Raw genomic sequence first — 27,795 nt, 5'->3', positions numbered from 1 at the left:
CAATTGGCCGACTCCTCGGAACGCAAGGCGGGACCTTCGCACTGATTGGCGGCGACTCAGGAGGCAGACGCGGACCGACCAGCGCAGTGGGCGGGCGGGAACGTGAAGTCTCCGCGGTGGCTGATGGGGCTCTTCGGTGGCCGGTAGCTGTTGCCACTGGGGAGACTGCTCGTTACTGCTGCTGCTGTCCCTGCCGCCTTATGGCGGCCATCGGCGTGCACTTGGGCTGCACATCAGCCTGTGTGGCCGTCTATAAGGTGAAGGGCTTCGGGAGCTGGGCAATGGACTTTATGTCGGCCAGTCTGACCTCTGGCCGCGGGTCAACTCCTTTGGTCGTCTGCTGGGCTGGAAACGGCGCGTGGAGTGGCATTACTGTGAGGGGAAAAGGCGAAGGGTCGGGCGGACCAGGCTTCGGTTCCCCGCGGCGGGGTGTCGTGGGGACGTCGGCGCGCGGGGCTCCAGGGACGTCAGGGCTGAAGGGTGCCTGAAGGTGGGCACGGGGTCCCGGTGATGTCGGGGCCGCAGGATGCCCAGAGGCGGGCGGTCTTGGTGACGTCGCGGCCCCGGACGCTCCGAGACGGGCGCGGGCTCCCGCGATCTCAGGACCGCAGCATGCCGGAAGGTGGTCGCGGGGTCCCCGGGACGTCTGGCAGTTAGTTGCATGCCCGGAGACGTATGCACCGCGGCGTGTCGGGGTCCCGAACATCTGCGAGCCGGAGGTCCCTGTACTGTTGACAGGGGAGGGCGGGGTGTACGCGATCTGGAACTGGATGGTTGCTCTCGTGAACCGTGCCTGGCTGTGAGCGAGTTGATCGTGCCTGCTGTACTGACTTGTCGTTTCTGGAAGTGAGACTGAAAGTGATGGGGGGCTTGTGGTCTTTCTCTTATCAGTGAAAAGTCGGAAGGAACAATAATAGTGAAGTCCCCTGCTCCTAGTCCCGGGTTTAAATGTCAAATGATTTGTAAGCAAAAGCCAGAGGGATTAGTACTACTTAATTTGTAGAAGAGAAGGGTAGAAGATGTATTTATGGGGGAAGATACAGAAGTAAGGAAGAGTGATGTAATAATAAGCTTGTTGTTATTATATGTAAAAAGGTGGTTATTATGTTTGATCCGGTTATTGGCTGTGCAGAGCAGACTGAAAAAATGAGGCAGCTGTTCATGGAACGTAGGCCTTCTATAAAGTCCAGAAAATTAATAATGGTAATTATATACAAATGTAAAATATTGGTATACAATTTCGCCCACATATATGGTGAAGTACCACTGACCCACATGTGTCAGAATATGTCTAATAAGACTATGTGTTTCATTCCCAAACAACTAATACAGTTGTGTGTTTTTATCCAGGATGGCAGGGCTGGTGTGGTTGCAAATGATGCAGGTGACAGAGTTACTCCAGCTGTTGTTGCTTACTCCGAAAATGAAGAGGTACTAGTCCCATCATGTTTGTACTTTGAAGTAATTAAAAATTACAAACATTGTAATATATTGCTGTTTTTCAGGTTGTTGGACTGGCAGCAAAGCAAAGTAGAATAAGAAATATTTCAAATACAGTAATGAAAGTAAAGCAGATCCTTGGCAGAAGGTAAGGAATGAAATAGTACTTACACATATGGTGATAAAATTGTGTTTATAAATTTTAAGCATAATGTGAAATGAAACCAGAAACACCACAGTTTGTCCTTTGGTTGCTTTTCACAACTGAGTCATTTCGGAGAGTACCCCCAATAGACTGTTTCTTTTGATTATTTGTTTTGGGTCTTCTGAAGAATGGGATGCACTCAGACCTGTGTTTCTTGCTGACAGGTCTGAGAGTATTGGTAATGGCCAATATTCATTTTTGATATTCGACTCATAGGGTAATTTGGACTTTCCACAATTTTGTATTTTTTTAACTGGAAGAACTTGAAAGATTTTGTGGGAATTTGAGACTGCACTGTAGTTGGATTTTACAAAACCTATTACAGTTGTTCATAATTTGTGTAGGAGCTATTGATTTTCTCCTTTATGGCCTTTGTGACACTGTCTTGGAACTAACTTTTCTGGTAGGCTTGCAAATTTAATCTTTAGAGAAATCGCTTAATTAATGTCTTAAGTAAGAATCAGGTTAATCTGTTGTGACTTTAATTAAAAGATTAAAGAGAATTGCTTTCCCAGACTTCTGTTTCCTCAAATTATAGATTACCATAATAATTAGAGGTTTTCATTTTTGCTTGTGTAGTAATACTTGACATAGTGTTTTTAAAATTTCAAAGTGCTTTCACATCTATTATTTAATCCTCTTAACATCCCTGCAAGGTTGGTGAGACAGGTATTTTCCCTCCCCATTTATAGATGAGAAAATCAAGGCACATATAAGTTGTGGCATTCCTAAATTAGTTAGGGGGTGAACTAGATCGTACTTCACATTTTCTAATCCTCAGCCCCAGGTTCTTTCCTTTGCCCTTAGTTCATTTGGAAATTGAAGTAGGAATTTGCTTGTGTTTATGGTCCTGGGATTTTGAGGTTATAGGTTAATTTTAATGTTTATATATACACACACACACACAGAGCTTTTTTTTTTTTTTGGTCACATACCTGTTTTTAGTTAACTGAACTTGATATAAATTGTTTCCCTTAGGATATCGATACACTAAATCAAAAACAGTAGAGAATTCAAATTTTTGTGACAATAGCTACACTCCCAGATCCTTTTACTCATTCATAAAATTTAGTTCGAGCATACTGAAAATAAATCCGTTGGTGTCAAAAATTCTCAAATTACAAACTCATGAAAAAAGCCGAGAGTTGCAGATAAGTCTTGAAGCTAGGACCACTGTAAGTGACCAACAGTATGTTTTTGTTTGTTTGTGTCATGCTGCTGTTTTGGGGCAGATGGTCAGACTAATGGTGTAGCCGTCTTCTACTGTATTATTTAGAAAGCTTTGTATTAACAAGAACAACTTAAATTCACCTTTCTGGCACTGAAAGTGACCTTTTAATAAAGAAGTGCCATAGGAATAGATGGGTAACGCATGGTCACAGCCTGTTACCTAGGTAAGCAAAGGTTGGTAAAGGATGAGCGCCCTTCAGACATATTGCTGCAACATGGTCCTGCTAGCACTTCTCCAGAGCTAGCTGCTTTTGCTCCCTCAATCTGTCTGCTTACCAGGCAATGGTGATTTTTATAGACACACAGTTGTACCAGGTCTCAGCTTTGGAAGCATTTAGCCCTATGTGGAGAAACTAGTCCTTTTGTTACCAAACCGGTAAGGCCTTTGTTAGCCCCTGGTCCAGTATCTGTCCTGGGCGAACTCCCCGAGTGGGGCTTTCTCAGTCTTGGCATCATGCCTATTTATGAAGTACTTACAGGTAGCTCCACTTAACTTGCTGCCGAAGTTATCCTTACACCCTCCCTGTAACTCTCATTCCCCTGTGGCCTTCCAGCCAGAAATGCGGTCCTTGGACCTGGCTTCTCAGCAATTAGCCCTGAGAGGGAAGAATCGGCTGGCTCCTGGAAATAAACTGAGAGCACACAGAGCTTCCCCACACCTTCAGATTTGCACCTTGCTGTCCAGGAGCTTTCTTCAGCTAGCCTTCCTTCCCAGTCCACCATGGCCAGTACCAATAGCAGTGCGGGCATCCGGTGGTCCAGACAGGAGACACGAACTCTTCTCTCCATATTAGGCGAGGCAGAGTACATTCAGCGCCTCCAGACTGTGCACCACAATGCAGATGTCTATCAGGCTGTGTCTAAGCGAATGCAGCAGGAAGGCTTCCGCCGCACCGAACGCCAGTGCCGCTCCAAGTTTAAAGTTCTGAAGGCATTATATTTAAAAGCGTATGTTGCCCATGCCACAAGTATGGCTGATCCACCGCACTGTCCATTTTATGATATGCTGGATCAGCTTCTCCGAAATCAGATAGTGACTGATCCAGACAACTTAATGGAGGATGCTGCTTGGGCAAAGCGCTGTGATCAGAATTTAGTGGCCTCTGATCGCGCAGGGGAAGAGGGAACCGGCATTCTGAAAGCAAAAAGGACTCAGGTAGCAGATCATCAGCCTGTCATGAAAACGGTTAAGGAATCAGATGAGGATTGTCACCTGAGACTCAGTGACCGGATTCAAGAAACCAGTGACCTTGAGGACTCCTGGGATGAATCCTCGGGTGCAGGTAACTCAAGCATGTGAAGGATTGGGGTCCTGGAGCAACTTGGTTCTAAACAGCATTATATGTTCAGATAGTATAGTCTCCTATAGTCGCCATTTCTGTCCTACTTTTCCACCCACCTCTTTAACTTACTGGTGAGATAAAGGGCTCCAGGTTTTTAAAAGCTATAAACCTAGGTATGTGAAGTGTTAGAACTCTTTAAACCTAGAAGTACTCTGGAACCAAACTAGTTTTGGCATTATTTATAATGGGTTCTTAGGAATTTGTAGAGATGGAGTGGGGTTGGATAGCTACATGGAGAGGGTTTCAGGAAGGATGAGGGGGAGGTTTTGGAGGTGAAGTGTCCAGGTTAAGGAAATGAAGTCTTTCCAATCCCTTGTTGGAAGAGATCTTGCCAGGAACTGCCAGTTTTGTAATTGTCTCCCAACTCTGCTGCTGGCTCCAAGCATTCCTTTAGCAGGAATGTCCTCGTTGCAACATTGTTGCTTTGTTTTTCAGGGTGCTCTCAAGGGACCCCCAGCTACAGCAGCTCCCACAACCTTTTCAGAGGTGCAGTTGCTCCCTGTCAGAGCAGCACCATGACGAGACTGGGTGTGTCCGGTGAGCCCAGTCCCTGCACCAGCACCAGCCGAAACGCTCCTGGTGTAGCCTCCACACAGCGCCCTCAAGTCTCCTCCTCCAGAGTTCGTTTTGTTTCTGGTGGAGATAGGCCTTTGACCAGTGAGCCACCTCCAAGGTGGGCAAGGCGAAGAAGGCGTTCAGTGTCCAGGACTATTGCTGCTGAGCTGGCAGAAAACAGGAGATTGGCACGAGAACTTTCAAAACGTGAGGAAGAAAAATTGGACAGGCTGATTGCTATTGGTGAGGAGGCCAGTGCTCAGCAAGACACCGCCAATGAGCTTCGCAGGGATGCTGTGATCGCAGTCAGACGTTTGGCAACAGCAGTGGAAGAAGCAACTGGTGCTTTTCAGCTAGGGCTTGAAAAATTGCTTCAAAGGTTAATTTCTAATACCAAAAGTTAGGTATCTGTTACAAAAGGGAGTTATTTCCTAAACTAGTAGAAGTCTAGTTCCAACATCTGCCTCCTGGTCCTCTGGCTCCTTTTCTGATGCACCTAGTCCTCAGGGGAAAAAAAAGTGGATGGACCATTAATACGCAAAGTAATAGCAGAAAACAGGCAAGTTCCTTTTCCCAAGATTCTCCACTAATTGACAGACCTTCCAGAAATTTGAGGGGCGGCCTAGTGGAAAAAGGATTGAGCCACATCCAGAGAGCTAGTTAGTCCTGGCTTTGTCACTGATTCCTTGTGTGACATGATTTAGTTTACCTCTCTATAACAGTTCCCTAATCTGTAAAATGGGGAATAGATCATATGCCTGACCTGCCTACCTCACAGGGTTGTTGTGAGGATCAAATGGTTAATAGATGTGAAAGGGTTTAAAAGTTTAAAAGCACTATACAAATGTAAGTTATTAATGCATATGGCTAGGGTGAAGCACATTAGTTTACAAGATATAGAAGCATTGTTGTATACCATGATCTCATTGCTTGAACCCTTCCTTTACTAGTTTAACTCTCTTTGACTGCATCATGGAGTTCGAAATGTTCCTTTTTTTTAATTCCTCTGTAGCTTATTTGAAGGTGCCCTGGTGGTACAGTGGTTAAGTGCTCAGCTGCTAACCAAAAGGTTGGCAGTTTGAACCCACCAGCTGCTCCATGGGAGAAAGATGTGGCAGTCTGCTCCTGTAAAGATTTACAGCCTTGGAAACCTTATGGGTCTGTCCTGTAGGGTTGCTGTGAGTCAGAATCGACTCAAGGGCAGTGGGTTTGGTTTATAGCTCATTTGACTAATGTAGACAAAATGTATTTGTATCCTTATGTCTTATATTTTCACTGCTGTGTCTGTGACATGTGTATTACTAAGCACTGCTAACAGCTGGACCATCTTTCCTTCTTCATTTTACTAATTCTTAGTCTGTCAGTATACAATATAGAAAAGAACTGACAGGGAGTCTCCGTAGTGTGTTAGGGTTCATACTGATAATAGGCTTTCATAAAATGAAATACTGGCCGTTTTATAAAATGGTAAATGTAACTAAATTCTTTGCATTTCTTATTATTTGGGTCCTTTTATATGTATTTGTCTTTAAATTTTGATTGCCGTTCGAATATTGTGGAAACAGTTCAGATTATATCAGCATCTCAATCCGCTTTTCGCTAATTTCATTCTTTTCTGTTAGCTGGTTTTGTGTCCAGTATGTTACAGAGGGCAAGCCCTAGAAAACTTTCCTTCTGGGGAACTGGCAAAAGTCAGTTTTTCTCAGATGGTATCCATAAAAGTTCACCTAGTTAATGTATGTAGTGAAAGAACAGCTTTGCTTGTCTTTCAGCTTTGGGAACACTTGAAGGTGTTGTTGATAAAGTCTCCTTGCAGTAGATAATTCATTTGAAGCACAAGCCCCTGCCTTCCTTTGGGAAGATAGGAAGGTGTTCAGCCACACTTCCAGTTTACTTTAGAAAGGAAGAGGGTATTGGCCATCATTGAACTAACCGAAAGTTTTAGTGGTTTACTTTGTACTTTTAGGAAATACAAATAGGGGGCATTGGAGTTTAAAAAGCTTTCCTACAATTTAGAGGCTTAAAAAACAAAAAAAAGTGGGCACGTTGGGACAGCTTAGATGCTTAACTAAATGCTAGAAATACAAATAGGTGAAGTGGTCAAAAAAAAAAAAAAAGTGGGAACATAACCTGGAACCATGAATAAATGGCAAGGAACTGCTCTGATGAATGGGTAATGGATGTGGGAGGTAGCTGGTGTGGTAGAATACACTGGAATCTAGCTAGAACTCCTGAGTTCAAATTCTGGCATGGTTTGTTACACTGGGCGAATCACTTGCCCTTTTTGTGCCTCAATACCTTCTAGTTCTAAAAAAATTCTGATAAGCAGCATAACCCAATAAAGGCAAAAGGAAAATAAAATTTTAATTTCAGTCACAGCAGCATATTAATGCATGTTCGAAATACTGGTAACACTTGGATTTTAAGGAAACATTGTGTCACATTAATATTTATTAATATACTCATGAACTTACTAAGCATCACACCAAGACAGATTCCTTGCTTTAAAGAAGTAATGCTTTTAAGGTATCAAAATGGGGATGGATATATGTGTTTTCTCAAATTTTTTAGGCTGTAATGTGGAAGGGTAAATGTCAGTTATAACAGGATGAGGCTAATATAAATAGGTAGACTTTCTGAAACAGCAGAGAGAAGTACTTGACAGAGAATTAGGCCTGTACTATATTAACCTATTAATGGTAGCAAAGTACATAGGCAGGAATTCACATGGGATAAGAGAAATGCTAAAAAACAAGTTGAGTTAAGCTTTGGAGGTAGTATTGTGAGAATCTAGTGGATGAAGTGATCTTAATGTTTTGGGGAAAGACTAAAGGGCAAAGTGCTTTTAAAGGAGTAAACAACACTAGGCTAAAAATACTGTTCAGAGGAGGGAAGTTGCAATAGCAGAGGCAGTGTGTAAGAAAGCAAGGCCAGGAATCCTGCCTAAATTTTAGGCCCAACCATGACTAGCTGTACATCCCCAGGCCAGTCATTTTACCGTTACGTAACTCAGGGTTCTCGTCTATAAAGTAGGAAACTACTAATTGTCCTACCTACCTCACAGGGATGTTGTGAGGATCAAATGAATAGATGAATGTAAAAATGCTTTTAAACGTGTAAGTCACTATCATGTAACTGTAGTGGAGAAGAAGACCCTGTAGCACATTAGTGCTGGTGTGTGTCAAGTCTGTGGGCCCACTGACTGTAAGAGGCATTTAAGGTGGGAGGAGGAAGAGAAAATGGCATTACTAGTAAAGGTACAATGGTAGGATTAACTCTCTGCCTCCTTAAGATCATGATGTAAATGAGGTGCTGGGTATACCACCCCCCCATCTTTGTTTTTCTGTTAAGTAATTTAATCCTGGTGTGGAAAAATAAAGTTTTTACTTATATGTAGTTGTGGGTCAGTCCACTGCTTTCTGGTGATACCTGTGATCGTTTGTCACCTCCATTCTCTGCTTCCTGCTAACTAGTATCCAGTGTCTCGTCCATACATGGCCCTAAGAGCTACCTGTGCATTCTGTTTGCATGGCAATTGAGAAATAACTTTCCATTTCTAAGAGTTTTATAGATATAATACCCTTCCTGGCAAATTATCTTGTGTCAGTGGTAGATAATTGCATATAATAGGATAAATTATCCTGGTTGACTTAAACTCTATTCTAAAGAAAACAACTGGTAAATGTTATGCTGAAATTATAATATTGGTGAAAAAAAAAATACTATGGGCCCTCTTCATCTCCCCACCCCCCCCCCCGCCCCACTTTCGAAATACTTGTCTGGAATGTAGTTTAAACATTGGGTTTAGAAAAAAGAAAGAGTGGAGGATTTAATGAAAAAAACACTGAACTTTGTATTGAATATTTAGAGTCTAGTCATTTCTGCTGCTAATTAGCTGTGTGACTTTGGACAAGCTACTCACCTGTTCCCCTGTCATCGATCAGTGATTTTTAGGTGATAGAGAAGTTGGGTTAGAGAAGGAAGTAAGAGGAGCCTGCAAGTATTCTAGGCAGAGTTCTAAGCTGAATTAGTCAATTTTAAACCCCTTTCCTGTGCTGCTTATTTATACAGGTCAGGGTCCTCAGATGTTCAGTAACCCTTCAGCAATTATTGTTAGGTGTCATTGAGTTGATTTCGACTCACAGTGACCCCATGTGACAGAGTAGAACTGCCCCATAGAGTTTTCTTGTCTATCTTTACAGAATCAGATTGCTAGGTGTTTCTCCTGTAGAGCTGCTGGGTGGGTTTGAACTGACTTTTTGGTCAGCAGCCAAACACTTAATCTTTGTACCACCAGGGCTCCTTCTTCAGCTATTGTCACTATTAACTTTGAACTCCTCTTAGGAAACATGTAAGGCTAGTGTCTGAGTAAAATAGTCCTAGCCCTTTGGAAGAAGTATTTCATGTAAAAGTATTAGTTTAGTTCATCTTGACTTGTAGATGAAAGTAAGCCAAGGATCAGAGAGTTCTATCCCTGCTCAAGAGGCAGAAGTACTGAACTTTGATTATTTACAATCTTCTGGGAGGCAGTGTGGTAAACTAGCCTGATGGAGAAGACATGGGCCAAGTCCTGGCTATGCCCATTATTAGCTCAGAAGTCACTGAGCCTTTCTGAACCTGTTTACACTTACTTTTTAAATTTTTCCAGTACTATAGTATGTTTGTTTACTGTCCACTTTGTGTAGGACATTATTGTAGGTCTGTGAGTCAAAATGGGTTTATCTGCCTGAAGTACTCTGCACGCTGGATTCACTCTCATAACACCTTTCCGTGTGCAACGTTCATACTTTTGTTCAGCTGTTTGAATCGTAGATATGAGAGTACATGACAAAATAAATTACTGCTATGAAAAATCACCCCAAAATATATCTGTTAATAATAGGAAGGTTAATAAGAGTTATTTCAAATGCAAAGATCAACACATTAATAGAATTACTATAGCCATTGAAAATCATCCACTTAATCCTATCTTCTATAATATTTGAAGCTTTTATTAAGCAACTTAGTATTTTTGTTTATATTTTCATGTTCAGTGGTATTGAAAAATACAGTCTTCTTTAACCCTTACATATCAGCAATATTGATTTTAATTCTTGGCTCTCTTTACTTTCTTTATGGACAGCTCTGAGGATCCACAGGCCCAGAAATACATCACAGAAAGTAAATGTTTAGTGAGTATGGTTCTATTATTATTTCCTGATTACACAAACTAATTGCCAAAGTCATAACATAGAACATTGGTTTGAAACTATTTTTACCAAAATGATTCCTTATTTAGTACAATTATAACTATTTCTTTTGTAGGTCATTGAAAAAAATGGGAAATTACGATATGAAATAGATACCGGAGAAGAAACAAAATTTATTAACCCAGAAGATGTTGCCAGGCTGATTTTTAGTAAAATGAAAGGTACTGAGCAAAAGAGATAGTATTAACTTTAATGATCTTTTCAAAGTTTACCTTAAGAAAAAAATAAGTTTTGAATCTGGGCAGAAGCAGGGAGATTCAGCAGGTTTTAACAGGAAGGAGACCTAAACTGTTAACTTAGCTTTGCCACTAACTGGCCATGTAACCTAGTCTTCCTATAAGTAATTGGATTGGACCAAATTAGCGTTTTCAGAATTTAAGATTTAGTGGTCAAACAAGCTTGGTGAAGAGTGGATATTATTTCCATCTGCCGTCTCATCGAGTCTCGTGGCAGCCCCACGTGTGCAGAGTGGAACTGCACCCCGCAGGGTTTTCCTGGCCGTGACCTTTCAGAAGTGGGTTGGTTGCCAGGACTTTCTTCTGAGGCTTCTCTGGGTGGATTTGACCTGCAACCTTCCTGTTAGTCTAGCAGTTATCTGTTTGTACAACCCAGGGACTCCTAGTGAATTATCTCGCTCTTCAAGATTGACAGTTCACTCTCAGCAATAATTAGGCAGATTAAGAGCCCTGGTGACATGGTGGTTTAGCACGTGGCTGTTAACCGAAAGATCAGCAGTTCGAACTCATTAGCCTTGCAGGAGAAAGATGTGGCTGCTGCTTCCGTAAGGATTACAGCCTTGGAAACCATACAGGGCAGTTCTACTCTGTCCTATAGGGTTGCTGCGAGTCGGAAGCAACTCAATGGCAGTGGGTTTCATTTTAGGGTTTTTTGGTTTATCACTACTTCACAGACGGAGGCTATGAGCTACGTAGTATTCTGTGGAATAATTTTAGAAGTTCTGGAGTAGATGATTTATAAGGCTCCCTTCAGCTCTGGAGTTTGGCTATGAACTTGTGGGATAGAAGGCAGCCCTTTAATGTGTTGAACTGACATGGTGTCTTCACATTGACGCACTAGAAGCTTGCTCTCTGGAACCTGTCTGATTTAAGGGTTGGCTTAAACTTTGAAACCTAAGAGCCAGGCTCTTTGAAAAGTACCTGGTTCCATGTCCACAAACTATGAACAAAACCACAAAAAGTACTGTATGATTTAAGAGAGCAAGAGAAGAAAACTGACAGGGTGGGGCAATCAAGGGAATTGGAAAAATTATTTAAGTGAGAAAATCTTTGACACAAATTAATAAATCTCAGAAAGTATCACTTCACTTTTTTTCTGTTCCATCAAAATTTCTTTTTATATTTTTTTAATAAACAGAAACGGCACAATCTGCCTTGGGCTCAGATGCAAATGATGTAGTTATTACCGTTCCATTTGATTTTGGAGAAAAGCAAAAAAACGCTCTTGGGTAAGTATATAACATGGGTTTGTCGTCTTTGCTTAATTAAAGGAAACACAAATTTTATAGTATCATTAAATAGTAAAAGGTAAAATTGTAGTTGAAAATATCTTAGGCAGTAAAACTATTTGTAAGTAACAGTATGGTAATGATCATTAATATTTTCTGTCTTTTTTGAAGTGCCAAGAGAACATAAAATTAGATGCGGTGTACCTTAGCTGTTTTGATTAATGGGTTAAGATGTTTTCAGTTACTGGGTTAAGTTGATGTTTATGAATCATTTTGGCTAAATTTCATGTAATTAAGGTTTATGTGGGAATTATATAACAATATGCAGTTTTAGAAAATATTTGTAATTATTTCTTCCTCTTAGATCGTAATACCAATATATACATATATATACATGTATATAGTATATATAGTGTGTGTGTGTGTATATATATGTAGCATTTACAAGTCATTATGCAAATATAATTGCGGAGCACGCACGCCGTTGCTTCCCTGGATAGAATTCCATCTGGGGCTTTGGCGAGCATTGAAATTGCTTCTGAGGCAGAGAATTGACTTACTTTTGAAAACAATGACCCTAGATTAAAGAAATTGGACAATTCCAAAATGATTATAAGTTTGTCTTACTCTTTTTATACTTTGTAACAATGGGCATATTTGAGAAATTTAATTTTTTTACTCAGTATAAGCATGTATTTTCTTTGTCAAGAAAATGAACTCCAAACATCATTATTTTAAATAAAAAAGGACCTATTCTTGTATGGTTCCATCCATTTCTTAGCTTCTGTTATCTCGCTTCTAAAGATCATTGTACTTCATGTTCTGTTGATGAAATCTTAACTTGCTGTTGCATAAAATCTTTAGCAGAGCATTTCTGAAAATGTAGAATTCAACGTGTTGTGATATTAAATTCATTGAAAGTAAATTGTTTACAGGGAGGCAGCCAGAGCTGCAGGATTTAACGTTTTGCGATTAATTCATGAACCATCCGCAGCTCTCCTTGCTTATGGAATTGGACAAGACTCCCCCACAGAAAAAAGGTAAAAACCATACCGGCAGTTGTATTTCAGTGCAGAAAACATTTTAGATTATAGCAATTATGTAAATAAAAACCTGTTGCCGTTGAGTCGATTCTGACTCATAGTGATCCTACAGGACAGAGTAGAACTGCCCCATAGGGTTTCCAGGGAGCAGCTGGTGGATATGAACTGCCATCCTTTTGGTTAGCTGAGATGTTAACCACTGCACCACCAGGGCTCTAGTTATATAAAGAGGGGTTGTTATATAATGCAGTGGTTCCCAAACTTTGTGGATGAAAAGACATCAGAACTCTCACCTAGAGTTTTTCAAATAAATGAGAACAGGGGCAAAGCAGAGAAGGACATAATAGGATGGAAGGTGGTGCTTTTCTGCCTCTTATTACCCTTATTTTGTCCCTTTATTGGTGGAAGACTTAAAAATTATATAAAAAAAAAAAGACACTGCCAAATTCTAATTCAAGCTACAGCACTGTTAATTTTACTACCAATTTCAATTAATATACATGTTTAGAAATGGTAGATACTTTTATATAAATTTAACTCGGCAGGAGATGGGGGAAATCCAGAATGGGGATTTGGTACTTCTTTTGATGGTGAAATAGGAAGACATCATTGTTATTATCTACCTTTGAGTCAGCCCCTAACTCAGGGTAACAGGAGTTGCCATCCACAACAGGATTGGTCTGTTGTGATTTATAGGGTTTTCACTGACTGATTTTTTTGTGGGGAGGAGGGGAAGTAAATCACCTCAGGCCTTTCGTCCTAGCCCTTCTTGTCTGGAAGCTCCATTGAAACCTGTTAACATCACAGCAGTACACAGGCCTCCACTGACAGATGAGTGGTGGCTGTGCTCGAGGTTGTACTGGCCAGGAATCAAACCTGATCTCCTGCATGGAATTTGAGACTTTTACCACCAAACCACCTTACCCCTAATTTAGTTGTCAGAACATGTTTTAATAGATCTGATGCATCATGCAACTTTAAGGAAATTAATCCAGACCCTGTGTTCAATTTCTGTTTCACCTGATTCATATTTCACAGTTAAAGAAATATGTATAAATCACTAGGAAATTATTTTAGGTGAACTAAGTAAAAATGTAGAATATCAGAAGTTACAAATTTTCCATACATAGGAAATCAGGAATTAACTCCTAGTTTTGTGTGTTTTGGAAACCCTGGTGGCATAGTTAAGTGCTACCGCTGCTAACCGAAAGGTCAGCAGTTTGAATCCACCAGGCACTCCTTGGAAACTCTATGGGGCAGTTCTGCTCTGTCCTATAGGGCCGCTATGAGTTGGAATCGACCCGACGGCACTGGGTTTTTGTGTGTTTTATGTGTTATTGCAATAGTAACTTGCACAATCGAATCATGGGTACTGATATATACAATTTTTATATCCAAGTCTCTTACAACTCACTATAATTATAGATCTGATCTTGATTTACTTTAAATTTTAATGGTTTGAACTCCAGATACTCAGAATACAGTTTTACCAGCATGACTAAGTGAAAAAGAACTTGGTTCTTGGAATTAGAAGATCTGGGCTCTAGGCTTGATTCATCATTAAGTGAATATAGACAATTTGCTCATCTGAGATTCTCAGTTTCTTCATTTGTAATTCAAAGGGATTATACTAAATGACTTCCAATGTTCAACGTAGCTTTAAAATGTTGTGATTCTCTGATGACTTACACGTTGTCTTTCTTTTGAAGCTATATTTTGGTATTTAAGCTCGGAGGAACATCCCTGTCTGTCAGTGTCATGGAAGTTAACAGTGGGATATATCGTGTTCTTTCAACAAACACTGATGAGAACATAGGTGGTGCGCATTTCACCGAAACCTTAGCACAGTATCTAGCTTCTGAGTTTCAAAGGTGAGTATTAAAGAACTTGAAAATACATTTTGATTGATGTTACTCTTCAGGTTCTTTTTTTGTGTGTGTGATTTATTTTAAATTGTTCTGCTTCAAACTGGATATTTTAATTATTCATGTTCTGTTTTTATGTCTGGGTAAAGGAGAGTGCAGGCATTGAGGCCTCCCTTCTTTCTGAACAGTTTTTTAAAAAATTTAGACCTGATGAAGATTATGTTATAGTCATATTCCAGTGTTAAATCTTAAGAATTAATGTCTTATGGGGTATTTTTTTAAATTACTAATCTGCTGCCACAAGGAATATTTAAGTTTTGTTCCTGGATGTAATTATTCCATTCAGAATTCTAAGTGTGTTTGGACATATCAAGAATCACACCTGTAACAGGTATGTTTTGGACATTCCTGCTCTTAAAAAAAAGAAAAAAATGTAGCTGAAAGCATAGTGTTTTCCACTGACTCAGCTACACTAGATTGGTCAAAAAAATTTTTTTTGGAAAATGGTAATTTCTCATTTGATTAATAAAGACTTATACTGTTTTTTGTGATAAAGATGTGACTTACCAAGCAATTTAAAAATTTAAATTTTAATTAAAAACCTTATATTGAAGATAGAGGAACTATAATTTTGCATATTTGTATGTGTCAAATTTCTTTGAAGAAGCACTTAGAATTTGTTGTTTTTTATGCTGGACAGATAGACAATTTTATACCATTAAACAATAATTGTGCAGTGATTATAGGTGAAATACAAGACTTTGACCCATTTACATAACTCTCCTTAATCTGTTTGTCTCACCTGCAAAAAGATGACATCTACTCTACTTACCTGAAAGGACAGTCTATTGTTGTGGATACATAATGCAGCAATTCATAGTATTAAGTAAATCGGGTTTCTGTTTATTTATTTATTTATTTTTGTGAAAACCTTTTTTTTAACTGCACAGAATTTTCTTAGGAAATTTTAACGGGATTAGAAGGCAGATACTGAAACCTGGTGTGTGATATTGATTCACTATCGTCCTAATAGGGATCGTCCAGACTTTAGTTAGGGTGAATTTATTTATGTATGTATTTTTCATTTTCTGTTGTTGTAAAAATATAACCTCAAAGTCTATGTTTTTATTTTAGATCTTTCAAACATGATGTGAGGGGAAACGCTCGAGCCATGATGAAATTGATGAACAGTGCTGAAGTTGCAAAACACTCTTTGTCAACTTTGGGAAGTGCCAATTGTTTCCTTGATTCATTATATGAAGGTCAAGATTTTGATTGCAATGTGTCCAGGTAAAACTCAAGTTCAAAGAACTTAGAAAAAAAAAAGATTTTCAAGAGCACTCATATTTAGGTATAGTTTTCTCACGTGGGTTTTTTGTTTGTTCATTTATTTGAGATACACCAAGCCATCTGTATAAAAGGGGCACTTTTCTTTCTTTACCCTTAGGGCCCAGTTTTTGTCAAACTAAATAGCTGTTCCATGAGTAATTATGTCAGTTGCTTGTCCTGTTATTTTACAGCTACAAATAGCAGTGTGTGAAAAAGGCATCTTAGGTCTTTTAAAGAAAGGTGAGGTGAGATTTTCAGATATCTCTTACTGAATTGCAGTCTCAGTCTCACCTATATAGTCCCTCATTCTTTGTTTAGCTTAAATTCGATGTGGGGCCTGCACATGTGTCAGTTACTGTTTGTTATGACTTAATGGTTAACACTGTTTGGGAGGCAGCATTCTCAGTACTTAATACATGATCAACACGCTGAATCCTTCTAACAACGCTGGAAGGTAACTACTATTATTATTCTTACGCATGAGGAAGCTGAAACATGAAGAAGTTTAGTTGCCAAAAGTCACACAGCTAATAATAAGTGGTGGGCCTGGGATTCATACCCAGGCAGCTTGACTCCAGGGTTCATCCGCCTTAACCATTATACCACACTGAAGATTTATATCTATCTTGGTTTTGTTTGCTCAGTCATCCATTGTCAACATTTAAAATTTTAATCACTCTTATGACATTTAGCAAATACACATTTAATGTACATAAAATTGTTTTTAATAGCTGCATGTTTTATATAATCCAAAACATTGATTACATGATTGTATTTTTACCCAAGAAGTCCAAAAGGAGGTCCTGCTCTGTCATTATGTGCTGTATGTTATTAACAGTAACAGCTACCCTTGGTTAAACCAGTTGCTGTTTAGTCAGTTCCCACGTGTAGTAACACCGTGTCTTGCACAGTAGAACTGTACTCCATAGGGTTTTCAAGACTGCGACCTTTCAGAAGTGGATCTCCAGGCTTAACCATTTACACCACCATTCGTTAACACTGTTAAAAACCTCCCAACAACATAACAGGTAACTTATGAAATAGTAAAATTTTCCATAACTACATTATTATATTATTTTAGGACTCTGCTGACTACTTGGTTAAATTCCTTTTTTTTTTTTTTTTAAATCTGACCCTTGTAGTTTAGCTTCCTCACCTTCCCTGAGCTTTCCTGAAGACTCTAGATCTGCACTGTCTAATACAACAGCCACTAGCCACATGTGGCTATTTAAATTAATTAAAAATAAATAACATTAAAAATTCAGATCCTTAGGATCACTAGCCGTAGTTTATATGCTCAGTAGTCATATGTAGCTAGTAGCTTATAGAAAGTTCTATTGGACAGCACTGCTCTAGAGTTTTTAAGAAACATTTAAAGCTATAACCCAAAAGACAGAAAAGGTGTTGAATTGAAATCTCTTTGTAGGCACAATATCTTTATTTCTTTTCTATTTCTAGAATCCCTAACTTAAGTTTGTAACCAAGTACATCTGCTTGCTTATCATTATCAGTAATTAGAAAGGAAATAGAACTTTGTATTTTTACTGATTAAGGAAATTTTGCCGTTATCACAAAGATTTCCAACATAAAACTATGTTTTAGTATCTATAGATAGCACAAATAAATTTAGAAATCACTCATCTGCATTAAAGAAATTCAGTATAAAATTAAGGAGTACATTTTCATGAACATGAAATAAAAAGCCCATTACCGTCAAGTCGATTCTGACTCAAAGTAACCGTATAGGACAGAGTAGAACTGCCCCATATGGTTTTCAAGGAGTGCCTGGTGGATTCAAACTGCCAACCTTTGGGTTCACAGTTGTAGCTCCTAACCACTCCGCTACCAGGGTTTCCTTCATGAACATAGATCTTAAAATTACATGCCAGCACTTAAGCTTCTCAAACAGTACAAAAGAACTGAACTTAGGTACATCATAGTCTCAAACTATACAGAGAAATAATTAGAAATAAATTTTAAAATTTTCATGTATAAAAATAGCAAAAATTTCTAAATCTTTAAGGATCATTTGGTTTATTGAGTATTAGATTATTTTGAAGCTTATAAGTAGGCCATGGGCAAGACAGGCTTCTACCTCATATATTTGTAGATGAATAACTTAGACTCCTGTCCCGTTCCCCCTACCCCGCAATTACATTGCACTGCTGGGTGTTTAATACCCTATTCTTGACCATAAACCCATTCTTTAGGAACCATCACATTAGGTTTTGGCATTACTCTTCACAGAAAAAGATGTCTTGTTTGATTGTCCTAAGCCTTTTCTCTGTGTGTGTGTGTGTTTTATAGAGCAAGATTTGAACTCCTCTGTTCTCCACTTTTTAATAAATGTATAGAAGCAATCAGAGAACTCTTAGAACAAAGTGGATTTACAGCAGATGATATCAACAAGGTAATAATTTTATATTTTACTTAATTATTTCAGGAGTATTTTCAGATTTGCAATTTAGGGAACAGCCCTTTGGTACCGAAAGAATATTTTTATGCATTTATATGTTTTCTAAGCCTGTTTTAATCAGTAAAGAAAATTGATTAAATTTTGATTCGTGGCTGCTGAACTCAAAGTTAATGTATATTCAGTCTCCTAGCAAAGAATTCCTTTCCAGTCTGTTTTTTGTATATGTGAGCAAAGACTGACAGGCATTTGAATGCTTAGTATGTGCCAGGCACTGTTTCTAAGTGTTTTATGTGTATTAACTTATTGAACACTCACCAGTAACTCTGTGAGCTAGTCACGGTTATTAACCTGGTGGCACACTGGTTTAGTGCTCGGCCCACCAGCTGCTCCACAAGAGAAAGATGTGGCAGTCGGCTTCTGTAAAGATTACAGCCTTGGAAACCCTACATGGCAGTTCTACTCTGTCCTGTAGGGTCACCATGAGTCAGAATCAACTGGACGGCAATGGGTTTATAAGTGAAGACACCAAGGTGCAGAGAGATTAAGTAATTTCCTAAAGATCACATGGTTAGTAAGTGGTAGAGCCAGAATTTACAATCTAGTTCCAGAGTCTGCTTTTAACTAGTACACCATACCGTTTCTCTCTACTTGCTTAAGAAAAGTAGTTTGAGATTTTCAAAACCATTCGAGTTGTTTAATGTTTTCTTTTTTCCCCCAGATTACTTCATTGAGCATACTGTTTTTATAAATTTAAGATTTATATAATTTTTTCCTTTTACATTATTAATGAGTATTCATATTAAAATTCAGAAAATATTAAAAGGCAACCAATGTTGTATCTTAGAGTATTTCTAACTAGTCTAATTTGTATGCATAGGTTTGTTTTCTAGCTATAACTAGAATATAACTATTTTGAGTTTGTATATACAATTTTGAATTTTACTTTTTTCATATAATATCGTAACCAATTCCTTTTTCTGTATTAACTGCGTAGCCTTCATAAACACAATTTAAAATAGATCTTTGTATCTTACAAAGGGAAAGGCACCAGAGTGCCTTTATTTCACTGGTGATTATTTTTGTACACCAAAGCTGTAACAGGCTTTTACAGTATTTAGGATTATTCTTCAGCTAGATTTCCATAGTATAATTATTGGGCCAGAGAGTATAAATAACTTAAGACTATTTTTATCTCAAGTTACTTTCCAAAAAAGTTGAATTAGTTACTACTCTCATCAGCAGTACGTAAGAATGTACATTTTACTATAACTTTGCTGACACTGAGTTTTATCATTTTAAGAATAAATTTTCAGTTGAAAAAAGGTATCTTGTCATTTTATGCTTCTTTGGTTACTAGAAGATTATTTCATAATATTTAATTTTTTGTTTCCTGTGTATATTCATTTCATATTCTTTACATGTTTAATCTTTTAAATCCTAGTGTTTTTGAGAAAATCGTATCTGTGTTAATGCTTGATATAATCAGAATATTAACTGTCATTTGCCGCAGTCTTCTTTTGAGGCATGTAGTTGATTGTTTAATTTTAGGGAGGGAGGAATATTTTTCACATATAGAAGTTTCACTTATTTATGTACTTAAATGTATTGTTCTATTATTCTGATTTCCTCATCAGCTCCTGAGCTTATAAATCCCATCTTTGTTTAGATGTATGGCAAATATTTAATATAATTTGTCTATGTAGTTTGAAGGATTTTTACTGTTTTGGTATATGCCGTATGATGAAAATCTTTCTTTTATCCTTTTTTTGCAATTCAGTTCAATAAATGTTTTTTTTAACATTGTATAATGTACCACGCATTGTGCTAGGTGCTTGGGGGTTTGTTGTTGTTATTTGCCATTGAGTGGATTCCAGCTCATGGTGACCCCTGTCTGTGTAGAGTAGAATTGCTCCATAAGGTTTTTAAGGCTGTTTGCTTTGGAAGCAGATCACCAGACTTGTCTTTTGAAGCTCTGGGTGGCTTTGAACCACCAACCTTTTGGCTAGTAGTCAAGTGCTTAACCATTTGTACCACCTAGGGACCTGCGTGGGGCTTAGAAGGTAGATTATAAAAAAAAAAAAAATAAGGCCTGTAGTACAGTGAGGAACCCTGGTGGCTCAGTGGCTAAGAGTTCAGGCGCTAAGAGGTCGGCAGTTCGAATCCACCAGCTGCTCCTTGGAAACCCTATGGGGCAGTTCTCCTCTGTCTTTTAGGGTTGCTATGAGTCAGAAGGAAACCCTGGTGGCATAGTAGTTAAGTGCTACGGCTGCTCACCAAATGGTTGGCAGTTCAAGTCCACCAGGCGCTCCTTGGAAACTCTATGGGGCAGTTATACTCTGTCCTGTAGGGTCGCTATGAGTCGGAATCAACTCGTTGGCAGTCGATTTTTTTTTTTTTTTTAGTTTTTATGAGTCAGAATCAACTCAAGGGCAATGGGTTTGGGTTTTTTTTTTTTTTTTGGTAGTACAGTGGTAGCAAGGCAGTGTTGGAAAATGAATGGGCTTGGAAACAGACCAACCTGAACCAGAAACCTCACAATGCTAATTGTTCTAGACTAGGAAAATTACTTAATTTCTTGAGCCTTATTCTTCTTATAAGAGGGTGATAATACTTAACCTTATTAGTAAGTATTATAACTTACCTATACGATGGTTGGAAACCGTGGTGGCATAGTGGTTAAGTGCTACGGCTGCGAACCAAGAGGTCAGCAGTTCAGATCCACCAGGCACTCCTTGGAAACTCTATGGGGCAGTTCTACTCTGTCCTATAGGGTCACTATGAGTCAGAATCGACTTGAGGGCAGTGGGTTTTATACAGTTGTTAGGAGGATTAAATGAAATATATATGGTACAGTGTGTGACAGATTGTAGATGATCTATTAATGTAAGTTCCTTTTTTCCTTAACTGATCATAGAGCCCTGACATTTTGATATCACAGATAGTACAACTCCCAGTTGCTTGAACTGAGGTCGAATACACTCTTAGTATTAAGAATGTTGTTAAAGGTTCTCTCCAGATATTCCTAAGGTGGAGGCTGTCAGGTGCTTAAAAAATGAATTTAATACCTTTTCTTGATTTCAGGTATTCTGGATTAGTGCATAATGTGTGGGTGGTCTCTGTAAAGATTTCTTAAATTTTTAACATCCAATTTTGAGTACTATCCTTAAAATTTTTATGTGTCTTTCGATACTAAATTTAGACATTTAAAGAAGATTAAAACTGACTAATTTCTCTCTCTTTTTTAGCTTTTCTGTTTTTTCTTGTCTAGCTGTATAGCTTTGTCAGATATTAATCTGTTTTATTGTTTTTTCCAACTCCTGCCACCATTCCCTCCCAAAACATTCCTTAGATTTTTTTAAATCCTGTTTTTCTCCTAACTGGTTTATTCTTGACTTTCTCTTTCTTTTTTTTTTTTTACCCCTTCAGATTTTCCAGGTCACTTTTATTATTTTTCTAAATTCTTAAATTGAATGTGAGCTCATTTATTTCGCTTACATATTTCCCTCAAAAACTTTTAACTACAATTTTACCTTATTAATAGCCTTGCTTTTTTTTTTTTTACAAGCTTTGATAAACTGTGTTCTTATATTTTTTAACTTTCAGAATAATCTGTAGTACTTTGTATTTCTCTCTCTGTTGTTTAGCTTCATGTTTTCTCATTTCCAAGTAGCTAGGTTATTTCTGATTCTTAACAGCAGTTTTATGAAATACAGCTAACATTGTATTTGAAAAGCTCTTGGTAGGAATAGTTATTTATGTTTGAAATATGTATTTTCTATTAAAATTAAAGTTTGCAAAAGAAATCTCACACTACAAACTAGATGTTTAAAGGATATATTTAAATTAAAACTTGCTGGTTACTGCATTAATAGTAACATATTTGACTTTTTACCCTTTTAAATGAAAATAGTCCAAAAGCCAAGTTTTTCCAAGGTTATTTCTTTTGCACAGAACATTTGTTTATTAATACAGCTTTTTGATGTTAAGTCTAGGAAATTAAAAAAAATTTACATTTTTGTTCTTATGGAACTTACTGAAATCATAAAATTTTAGAGAAGAGTTTTCTTTTTACTTACTCTAAAACAGACCTTTTGGGGATCTTTGCCAAGGTAAACCTACTTTTTTATGTATTCTTCAGCTTATGTTCCTCATGCCTTCACCTGAAGATATATATGTTATTCTTTATCATTTCATACTTGATGTTAGAGAGGTTTAGTTTTCATCAGTTGGACCTCTTCCCTGTCACACTGAGCTTTCAGAACAAGAAGCAAGAAGTGGTTACTAATGATTTCCTTTATTTGGCTACATATGGGTTACCTATGTAACTACTCAATATTCTGAATATCCGTAGTCATAGATGCAGACTGGATGATTTGGTGAGGAATTTAAGCAATATTATATAAAGTTCATCAGGGGCAACTGATTTAATTGATCGGATGGTACCAGGAGCTTAAAGTGTAGTTTGGGAAAGCATCTGTTTTTCCTTAGAATTATTATTCCATGTTAAGGGCAAAAGTCTGTGGAATAGTTTTAGAGTGATTGGCAATATTTATTTTGTCATAAAAATGCTGTAAGACTTATTTAAACATTTCTTTTTAAAGCTGGAACAGTATAAGATGTTAATATTTCCTGTTCCAATGACTGTTTGGGATTAAGCCTTATTTGCACAGTGTTAATCGTGAACTACGTTGTTCCTCTGTATATTCTAATGTGGGGTGAGATTTCCTTGTTTTAAATTTTGTTGTAAGTAAGGAACTAATGTTAAAATAATATATTAAAATCTAGGGCTTTTTGTATTTTACATACAAGAACAAGAAGATGGCTTGGCCTATTGCACTTAATTTTTAAGAAATAACCGGTTTTTTAAAAGTGAAAATTTGAAAATTTTTACTTTCTAGGTTGTCCTTTGTGGAGGGTCTTCTCGAATCCCAAAGCTACAGCAGCTAATTAAAGACCTTTTCCCAGAAGTTGAGCTTTTGAATTCTATCCCTCCTGATGAGGTTATCCCTATTGGTGCCGCAATAGAAGCAGGAATTCTTATTGGGAAAGAAAACCTTTTAGTGGAAGACTCCCTTGTGATAGAGTGTTCAGCCAAAGATATTTTAATTAAGGTATGTTTAGCTTTTCTATATTTTTCCATACAAATATTATAAATTAGTTGCTATAAATTTTCATGCATACTATGTTTTTACCTTAAATCTTGGTACTCTGACTAAAATTATAAATTTAGAGTTTTAATTTTACTTTTAATGAGTTTATGTTCTTTTAGCTAATATTTATCTAACATTAATTTCATTATGAAAATTAATGATAATTTTAATCAGAAGCTTCTAATATAGATAAAAATATGTTTTTAAATAAAGTGAGCTGGAGTTAAGGATCGCTTCTATTTTCTTCTCACCTATCTGTAGTTTCTAGATTATCAACAAGGCATATATTTTTAATTAGTATTACATTAAATATTTAATTAAAAATATATTACGTTCATAGGTGTTATTTTTTTCTTAATTGTAAAGATAAATCTCAAAGGATATGCATATTATTTTCCCGCTCACTAGGGTGTGGATGAATCAGGAGCCGACAGATTCACAGTCCTATTTCCATCAGGAACTCCTTTGCCAGCTCGAAGACAACACACATTACAAGCCCCTGGAAGTATATCTTCAGTATGCCTTGAGCTCTATGAGTCTGAGGGGAAAAATTCTGCAAAAGAGGAAAATAAGTTTGCTCAGGTGAATACATAAAATTAGACTATGAATTAGTCACATGAAACCGTTTAGCTTTTCTTTCAGGATTAGATTCAGTTTGATATCTCAATTACTACAAAATGTATAGACATCAACACATTTTTACAAATGGATTACTTCTTACTCATTTTTGAAAGAGGGAAGAAATAGGCCATTTTAATTTGAAAGCATTATGGGAAAATAAGTAGTTTGTAGTTACACTGCTTCTGTATTTGTGCTCTTGACCCTCCTTGGTATTTGCGAACAAGCTAAGTGGAATGGGAAAATAACATTGTTGTTTGCTAAATGCCAGGTGCTGTAGTAGGCAATCTGGAGGCCTGGTGGCACAGTGATTAAAAGGTTGGCAGTTCATCAAAAGGTCAGCAGTTTGAATCCACCAGGTGCTCTTTGGAAACACTATGAGGCAGTTCTACTCTGTCCTGTAGGGTCACTATGAGTTGGAATCGACTCAATGGCAATGGGTACTAGGCAGTATACCAGCATAATCTCAGACTGTTAGGAGATAGACATTACTATCTCTATTTTATAGATAATTAAGAAACTGAGGCTCAGGGTAGTAAATGCCTTGTTATTTTCTTGGTAGAGGTAGGATTTACTCTCAGGTTGGCCACACGGGTCGAGGAGGAGCTGTAGGACTCTCTTAGCTTCATGAGCTTTCCGTTTTACCACGCTGCCTTTGACACGGGTTAAGTTTGTATGCTCCAACAGGATCCCCTGGGAAGCCTTTTCAAAGTACCACATGTACATTTTATAATATAAGATCCTCTGCCTCCTTTGAAAAGAGTAAGGTAGAACGATGCCGTTTACTTAGAAATATGCCCAAGAAATATAGTTAAAACATACATACACACACACAAGGACTGTAGAACAGTATTTTCAGTATATGTCATTTGTGTTTAAAAAAAAAAGATGTGCATTTTTAGATATTCATGCACGTATGTAGAAAATATCTATACATATTTTAACTGTATTCTGGAAACTTAAAAGTGGGTATGTTTAAAGATACTAAGAAGGGCCTTTTACTTTTTATACCTTATACTGAACTTTTTATAAGCAATACAGGGCGTGAGCATGAATTACTTGTATAGTTAAATGTAGGTAACAAAAGAGAATGTATTGTATGATTGTTTTTATTTTTTTAAATACATACATTCAAAGTAAAGTCTAGAACCAGACTAAAATATCTAGTTATATTGGGAGAGGGGGTGACTCTCTCTCTCTAATGTGTGTGTGTGGGTGTGTGTGTATATATATATATATAATTTATATATTTATATGTATTCTTTTTAGCTTTATATATCTATTTCTAATTCCAACTGAAGCATAATGAACACACGCACGCACACACACACACACACACATAATAACATTCCTGGCTTCAGCTCAGACTTACCAACTTATGATCTGCTGGAGTAGGGCCCCTTCTACTAGCACATTGTTTAAAAGCTCCTCCAGGTGATTCTGATGTGTAGTAGTGTATAAACACTTTCCTCTGCATCAGGTTTTTAAACCCAAATGGTGGTCACTTAGTATTCCTTTAGCTACTCTCTCCTGTACCTTCATCACCTTTCCTCTTCGCATACTACTTGAGACATCACAGCTACTGTCACTATATCCTAACTTAAAGATGCCAGAAGAAGAAGAATTAGCTTTACCTTGGTACAGCTAAAAGATAACAACACTGAATTTGAAAGAGAACCTTTTAGAGTTCCTATCTGTTCGAACTTCCTCATTTACCAGTGAGTAAAAAGTGCTTTGCCTGAGGTCATGAAACTTGATATTGGCAAAGTCACAAAAACCACTTCAAACTCCAGGCTTGGTTTATTGATACACCTTCTTTAGGAAATCAGAGAATTTTACAGTAAATTCATTAGTATCTCTTATTTACAAATGTAATCTTAATTGTACAAAAGAATTTGTCATATATTTCTTTTAAATAGGAGGCTTTTCAAATGTATTTAAAATATTTGATTTTTAAAAAAAGTATGTATAGAAAAAGCTTACCAAAAATCTGCAGATTACTGATAATGGCTTAATTATTAAAAAGAAAAGTAGTCTTTATTTTCTGAGACAAACAATATTTCTTGGAAACCATTTTAATTTAGGACATTTAAGAGGGACAAATACATTAGTTATCTTATACATCATCCTTCTAGAGGTATTTCCAATTAAGAAAGTTTATTGCCTAGTCTCTGAATTCTGTTTAAATTATTGGCAGGAGAATTGAAAACTGTCCTATTTTTTAAAGTTTTTTCAGTAATCAGATTTGGTCATTTGGAATAATTGATGAATCAATTTATTATGTCCAAGTGTTGAATTGTTTTTGTCATTTTTTTTTTTTTTGTATAAACAGGTTGTACTCCAGGATTTAGATAGAAAAGAAAATGGATTGCGTGATATATTAGCTGTTCTTACAATGAAAAGGTACCAAATTAAATTATTCTGATGTTAAAAAAATTCACTTTGAGACTTGACCTACAAGGAAAAGTACATCTCAGGTCATTTGTTTTTCTGAATTTTTTTGAACTTTTTAATTATTTTGGGTATAGTCAATCTGAAAAACTGGTCCATACTAATTTGAGACATAATTTCAATCAGTTTTAAATATAAATTTTCTAAGGTTTCCATAATTAATATTATTTGCCCTATGAAAGGATAAGTTTATTTCACTATTGGTATAGAAAATCTCTAGGAAATGAAAGCGCGAATCAAATTCAGCTATGCCATTTCCCTAGCAACAGTCCATGCACGCCCCTATCTTTTGCAAGTAAATCCTTTCCATATTAATACTAGGGATGACTTAGTCCATAAACTATACTTAGCAAGAATTCCAGATTCATAAGGAGGGGTTTGCCTTAGCCTAGGCTTAAAAACAGCATGATGCATCTTGAGTTTGTAGAATTTACATAAAATCTTAAACTTAAAATGAGTTTTTCAGAAACTAGTGCTCTAGGAGGAAATTTCTAAGAATTACAACCTAAGTATTAAACTATATTTAAAGACACTGAAATTGTGTTTATTCTTTATCTTCATACTCTTCTTTCAAAAATTAAAATAATCTCTCATTTACCGTAAGTTCTCAAGTAATTTCTAAGGACTTTGTTTTTATAAAATGAGCTTATAAAATGTTATTTTTTTTGTTTGTTTAGAGATGGATCTTTACATGTGACATGCACAGATCAAGAGACTGGAAAATGCGAAGCAATCACTATTGAGGTGGCATCTTAGCATTTTAGAGAAACCTTGAGTTTTTTAGAATGAGAATGTCAATATTATTTGGTTTTGTTTATAAGTGAAGTTTATATTAAAATACTTTTTAAATGAACTATATAATCTATGTTTCTATTAAATGACTATATTGGTAAATGTTGGAACTTCTTTTTTTCATTTAAGATGAACTGTTATCAGTGAGAAATAAAGGAACCTTTTCTCTCATGAAGCTGTTGAGAATTAAATCGAGTTTATTGAAGGAAATTTTACAAGAAATTTCTCATTGTTTTACTTTTTTTGCCTTTAGAACTTCCAATTAAAAAAAGTCTTCTATTCTTGTTTAAGAACTAAGAACAATGAAAAGTCCTTGATATTAAATGAAAAAAAACTAGAGAACTATATGCAACATTTTTTTTTTTTTAAAGCAAACTCACAAACTCAACAGTTGCGTATATATGAATGTACAGAAAGAGAGAAAGTCTAGGAGGCTGAATATCAAATGTTTAGCAGTAGCTTTTGTGGAGAGAAATAGGGGGAGAGGATTTTACTTTTTTCTTTTTACAACACTGTCAGAGGAAACCTGTTTTTCTTTTGAATTTAAAAGGTTTTTTAAAAGAGATCTAGCCATATGTCCATTTACCAGAGAATATTCATGAGTGCATTGAGATACTCAATGGGCTGCTGATTAAAAAACTTAT

General features: G+C 37.0%; 2 protein-coding genes across 2 annotated transcripts; both read left to right on the top strand.

Annotated features, from left to right (window-relative positions):
* Positions 1-107: 107 nt before the first annotated feature.
* HSPA14 (heat shock protein family A (Hsp70) member 14) lies at positions 108-27,300 on the top strand. The gene is made up of 14 exons (XM_049881944.1): positions 108-257; positions 1,351-1,431; positions 1,506-1,588; positions 9,896-9,944; positions 10,078-10,183; positions 11,397-11,487; positions 12,423-12,527; positions 14,240-14,401; positions 15,530-15,685; positions 18,032-18,134; positions 23,039-23,251; positions 23,699-23,872; positions 26,241-26,311; positions 27,037-27,300. Exons 1-14 carry the CDS (start codon positions 201-203, stop codon positions 27,113-27,115), a joined length of 1,530 nt encoding a protein of 509 aa, XP_049737901.1. The 5' UTR covers positions 108-200; the 3' UTR covers positions 27,116-27,300.
* Positions 1,507-8,209, top strand: MSANTD7 (Myb/SANT DNA binding domain containing 7). The gene is made up of 3 exons (XM_049881947.1): positions 1,507-1,588; positions 3,430-4,158; positions 4,654-8,209. Exons 2-3 carry the CDS (start codon positions 3,597-3,599, stop codon positions 5,175-5,177), a joined length of 1,086 nt encoding a protein of 361 aa, XP_049737904.1. The 5' UTR covers positions 1,507-1,588; positions 3,430-3,596; the 3' UTR covers positions 5,178-8,209.
* Positions 27,301-27,795: the final 495 nt, after the last annotated feature.

This window comes from Elephas maximus, chromosome 4, assembly GCF_024166365.1.
Source record: "Elephas maximus indicus isolate mEleMax1 chromosome 4, mEleMax1 primary haplotype, whole genome shotgun sequence".
NCBI classification, from domain to species: Eukaryota; Metazoa; Chordata; class Mammalia; order Proboscidea; family Elephantidae; genus Elephas; species Elephas maximus.
This window is presented reverse-complemented; position numbering and strand designations above follow the sequence as displayed.

What these genes read in the sequence shown, in the direction of transcription:
- MSANTD7 (XM_049881947.1), top strand. Translation starts at nt 3,597, where the DNA reads ATGGCCAGTACCAATAGCAGTGCGGGCATCCGGTGGTCCAGACAGGAG. An exon ending in GGATGAATCCTCGGGTGCAG is followed by an intron (nt 4,159 to 4,653) that starts GTAACTCAAGCA and finishes TTTGTTTTTCAG; the next exon opens with GGTGCTCTCAAGGGACCCCC.
- HSPA14 (XM_049881944.1), top strand. Translation starts at nt 201, where the DNA reads ATGGCGGCCATCGGCGTGCACTTGGGCTGCACATCAGCCTGTGTGGCC. An exon ending in AAGCAGATCCTTGGCAGAAG is followed by an intron (nt 1,589 to 9,895) that starts GTAAGGAATGAA and finishes CTTTATGGACAG; the next exon opens with CTCTGAGGATCCACAGGCCC. An exon ending in TTTGATTGCAATGTGTCCAG is followed by an intron (nt 15,686 to 18,031) that starts GTAAAACTCAAG and finishes TGTGTTTTATAG; the next exon opens with AGCAAGATTTGAACTCCTCT.